The 5581-nt window shown below is 29.7% G+C and overlaps 1 protein-coding gene across 1 annotated transcript in view; it reads right to left on the bottom strand.

Moving 5' to 3' along the window:
* LOC106469965 (72 kDa inositol polyphosphate 5-phosphatase-like) overlaps positions 1-5581 on the bottom strand; it is a gene marked incomplete at its 5' end in the record, with an annotated part of 31978 nt that overhangs the window by 11940 nt on the left and 14457 nt on the right. The window contains 4 exons of the mRNA XM_022398529.1: positions 723-835; positions 1488-1655; positions 2306-2410; positions 4750-4869. Of these exons, the coding sequence (XP_022254237.1) occupies positions 723-835; positions 1488-1655; positions 2306-2410; positions 4750-4869 (506 nt within the window). The remainder of the gene's footprint in view (positions 1-722; positions 836-1487; positions 1656-2305; positions 2411-4749; positions 4870-5581) is intronic.

Here is a 5581-nt window from a genome sequence, read left to right as displayed (position 1 = left end):
AAAACTTGTAATATTAGCTGAAAGACTGCCAAATTTAGTTAAGATATACCCAATATATAGAGAGTTATAAATATTAAACTTATGTCAACTTTAAACGAGTACAGAAGGTCACGTGACTCGGTCCCAGGGACTGAGCCCGTGTTGAAAGAGTTAATAGATGACGTATGATAATTTGCCCAGAAGACATGTTGGAATGTACTAATTCCAACAAGGGGGGAGTGCAAGAATTGTGGCAAGCATAAAAAAAAATTTCACATATACAGGGCAGCACAGAATGAGAATAGCTAATCTTGTGAGTAGAGGTAAGTATCATATCAGAAATAATTTTTGTTATTGAATGGATTAATTTTAAGCTGATTAAGTGATAAACCCATATCTCACCATTAATAAACAAGAGATTATGCTAAACATAACATAAAGCTGTTGAAAATATTAAACTATATAAATATGTAATGTTCAATTCATAAGCAATTAACTTTGACACATACAAAATACCTATATATAATTTCAGTTATCTGGACATACTTACAAGTTTTATATAAACTTAATATCTAAAAAAAACCCTTGCATAACTATTAATTCATATCTGAAAGAACGTACAATATCTCAAGACATTGATACACCATGATGATTATTCAAAATCAGTTTCTACTTACTGTCTAAGACAAGTCCAAATACATAATAATATACTAAACATATTACACATTGATTAAATAACTTACAGTATAGGAAGGTACACGTAGTTTCTTTGAGTCAAAGAGACAAGATCCAGTGTTGTATTTGTAAGAAGGAACAAATGTGACTGTAGCTTCATGAAAGTCTCTGAAGGCAACACCTACAATGCAAAACCAATTTTATGAAATAAAAGATAAGGTGTTTGCTTTCATTTGTGAAAATGAATCTTGTCTATTAAATCCATGTTCCAACTGGTACATTCATATTCATTTTTGGAGTATACATACAAACCAAATGAAACATTTAGAAATGTTCACTATTTGATAAAAAAATTCATGTTTAAAGCGTACATGTACTGATACATTTATTCATGTATGTGGTCAGCTTTTGCTTCTTTATGTTGTATGCAGAGACACTACTAATCTTGTATGTTGACAGGACCTGAAACGTGCAATATAGAATTTGCAGTTAAATCCTCACATACTTTCTAAATAAGACAGAAACCATGGAATATATTATTGTACTTCTCTATAAGATCTACATTTAACTTCGTAAGTCCTTTAGCTCAAGAACTCTAGGTGCAATTCATGGATTCCTAGTGGACAAAAGATCATTGTTTCAATTATATACCATTAATGTTACAAATAAACATTTTAAGTGTTGCCCAAAAAGTTCTCATTCGCAAACTGAAATTTATTACTAATATATTTTCATATCAAAAATAAAAGAGGCATTTTAACAGCACAATTATTGTTGAGTAAACACATATATATATGTGTTTATGTGAGTAAATTAAACACATAAAATCATACCTTCATTCATAGCTTTTTGCAGCTGATCATATTTCAATAACGTTTCACAGGATAGTACATTCTGAAGGTTCCGGTTCTCTAATAATTTTATAATAACATCTCGTTTCTGAGTCAATCGGAAATTTAGATCACCACACCAGAAAACATTATCAAATCTTGCTGTGACATCTGTTTTGTTTTCAAATAAAGAGTATCTTGATTAAAGTTAGAAAATTGCACTTTAAGACAAGTCTAATCACTTACAACTATTTCATGTCAAAATACAAATAAAAATCTAGCCAGAATAAACTTTTTACATTAGTTAAAAACAATAATACCTGTTTTTTTTACATAATATTATTCACACTTGATTTACTGCTACTAAAACATTCTGAATACATATTGTTGATAAGAGATACATTAATGTACACAGAATATTCTGTTTCAGCCTAAAACACAATTAAAATTTAAAAAAAAAGTACATAAATTGACATATATAACAGCTGCATTTCAACAGATATTAAAAATCTTGTTAACTATCATCCAGCCTAGCTAAAAAACTTGTGTATATATATATATATATACATGTTAATAAAAACTCATTACACGAACAAGATATTTATGAAATATCATAAATTTACGCTAAGTTTTTCAACTTACAATAAATGGTATTGTTCTGAATGTTACTGATATGATACTAGACTGACAAGTCAGCTCAACTACTACCAAAAAAAAATAATAACTAACAAGTGTTAATTCTTCCTTACTTATGCTTTAGAATTCATTAACCTTAATACTTACTTTGATAAATTTATGTTGCATCCAAATATTTTACTGACCTTTACTCTGACACTGGGGTTTTACATGTAGATTTTTTGGAAGGTCTAACATAACACAAAGTTTTTCATAGTCGGACAGTCTCTCTTTCAATTTCTTTTCATGTGCTATAACAAAAACAAACAAATATTATACCATCAAATAGTGTACACTAAGAAAATTCACTTGAAAATACTATATTTGACTTGCATCCAATCCACAGCAATAGTTTTTTTTTTCATTGATATTTTCCCTACTTTACTTTTCCCTCAGACTAAAAGTCTGCCTCAGTACTGGGATTACATCCAAAATTCTTGTGGCATAGTTAAAAGTGTACTATTGTAGTAGCACTGCCTCAGTGCAGGGATTATATCCAAATTCTTGTGGCAAAATGTCTTCATTATTTATATCTAATTCTTTTAATTTTTACTAACATGCAACTTTTTGCAACTTAAATATAAAAGTGTTATTAATATATTTCAAATGAAATTTTTTGTTGCACAATGTTAAACTTTATGCAGTCGCTGAACAAGTTCAAACATAATATGGTAAACCTGCTTAATGGCAGTCATACCGAAGATTTTTCTGCTGTAGGAGCTAGATGCATGTAGCTGATTGATTATCTCTTTGAACCGTGAACATTTTCTAATAATTTACCTCATACCTGGCTTTACTAACTCTGAAAATGTTATGTTTAGTCTGCACATTCTCTTTGCTTACTGGGCTTGCATCATGCCTTGTAAAAGAGTTGTCATGTAGAATTCATGAAAATCCATACATTAAAACAGCTTTTTCTATTTACTCTGAACCATCATGAGTGCTTATGGCTAATATATAACTGACAATTTCTAGGTTATAATTAATATCCTTCATGTTTGTACTTGATTATATAACCAAAGTTTCACTGAAACTTACAAAACCTATATTCTTCGTAAAACATTTAGGATGAACTAGAAGTTTGGTGGAGAAGGTGACAGAAAACAGGTTTTAATTTATCATGTTAATTACAAAAATACAAAGAGGTGTTCCTTATCAATGAATACTAACCTGAAATATACAGAAAAAAAAAGACTAGCCTACATGCATTTCCATATTTCATTATTATATCTACTACTCTGTGTCCATACCACTAATCTTTAAGGGAGGTTGTAAGCACATCCAGAATTTAAGAACTAAACCAGGCTTTTAACTATCAAAACTTGTTATATACAGAATAAATACATAATCATTGGTGTTGAAGATTAGTTGAATCTGACCTCTTTGACAGTACTTTTACACAGACTTTCTCACCTGTAAAGTTTTATAAGATATACTAGCAAATTTAAGAAACAACCAACAATATAAAGAGGAAATATAATAATATTCAAGTTAACAAAAATGTTAAATCTTAACTAAATAATCCAATTTGAATGCAATAACTTACATCCTAATACAAGCAAGTGTGAGGAGGGGAATTCTGATCAATCATATGAACTGATGATCAGGCAGCACATGCACACTCCAGAACAGTCAGTTAAACCCAGAGAAACAAGACAGTTGACACGCCTCGAGTCCACAACTGTATGACATTGTATAAGGTATTTTATTGCAAACTTTGAGAAACTAAACTCATTACAATATATATATATGAAGGTATGCATTTAGTTGTGTGCATGCATATACATATTTATTTAATGGTTATTTATCTATCAATTGTTATTCTTTTAGAAATTGAAATGTATTTTTCTTTTCATTAGTGTTTGCTTATGTTTATGTGAAAGAATACATATGACTGTTGACCTGCAACACTGTATGCTATTTTATCCAACTTTTTGTACATCAAACCATATTTCCGCTTTTAAACATGAAATGTCCTTTAGCTAAACAGAATCTGTTGTAATACTAAATGAATACTAAAAAAAAGCTATAAGAGCAAATTATTGAGCATGCTAATGAAATGTTCTGGAGTCATTGGTCACTTGATATTTGCTTTTAGAACTCACTTTTGTCACTCAAGTGAACCTCCAGATAGTAATGATATTTGCAGAGCAGAGAAAAGATTGTACTAATATGTACTATCACTCATTATTTATTATGAAAAAGTTCAATGTTTTTTCAAAAGTGTTTTGTGTTTGACCGGTGCAGAAGTAATAAATGACAGTTTTTATCAAGCAATAAATGTGTATTAAAATAACTCTATCAACACTTCTTTATTGTAAAATTATAAACTAAAACTTAGTTTTTTTACAAATACTAACTAGATAATCTAACCCACAATTTCAAATCTTTGGTACTGGTAGGCCAGTGATAATGATGTCTAAGAACAAGTAAATTTGGAGCCCACACAGCTCCCCACAATATTTTTGCTTTTTTTTTTATTGGGGGGGTGGGGTGGGGGAGGTGAAACTGAATTTATTTTTAGGTCCAGCATTTGTTTTGCAGACAATAAAAAATATCTAAATATATATAAAAGCTGGTTTATACACACCTGTTAAATGGGAGTTGATAAACAACAAAGAAGTTCCAAAAAACATGAATGAAATGGCAACTGCTCCTTTGGTTTTTACTACAGAACCAGGCCTGGTGCTGTATGCAGCATCTTCTGGGTCTGTTAGACATGAAAACTGTTGTTTTTAAAAATAGTAATACTAACTTCTATAGAATATTAACATATGTACAAATATTCTTAAAAGAAAGATACCTATTAAGTGTGCATAGACAAGTTGTGTTAAAACATCAACTAAATGAATGCCAAACTAACTGAATGTGTACAGACATCACATAATTTGTGTATACAAAGAAATTGTTCATGCTTGGTTTGACAAAAACAACTGGTTGCTACTAAGATATAAACATGAACAATTACAGTTGGTTCTGTATAGAATTTTATATAGACATGCTATAAGAATGTGACACTAGTTGGATTAAGAAAGGCAAGGTAGATGAAATATAATTGAAAACATTACTTAATGGAGTCACACAAAATTTTTTCTTTGCATTTACCAAAGATGAGCTATTGGTGATCCTGACTGGGCTTCACTTTTTATGTGATTTAAGCTTTAGAGTATTAGTTCCAAGAGCCAAAGCTCTTTTAGCTAAATCCCAGTTAAAGATCAATTTTTCTTAATGTAATTAATTAATTAATGTAATTTTATGCTAGGACTTTCTGCCACAAGACTTTGTAATTTCATCTGAAGTACTTGTTCATCCTTCAACTTACAATTGTACATGAAATATGACTTTCTTTCTTGCAGCTATCATTATTTACGTTACTTTGTGTGTGTGTATATATATATATATATATATATATATATATATAT

This window comes from Limulus polyphemus, unplaced genomic scaffold (genome assembly GCF_000517525.1).
Source record: "Limulus polyphemus unplaced genomic scaffold, Limulus_polyphemus-2.1.2 Scaffold3748, whole genome shotgun sequence".
In the NCBI taxonomy this organism is placed as follows: domain Eukaryota; kingdom Metazoa; phylum Arthropoda; class Merostomata; order Xiphosura; family Limulidae; genus Limulus; species Limulus polyphemus.
This window is presented reverse-complemented; position numbering and strand designations above follow the sequence as displayed.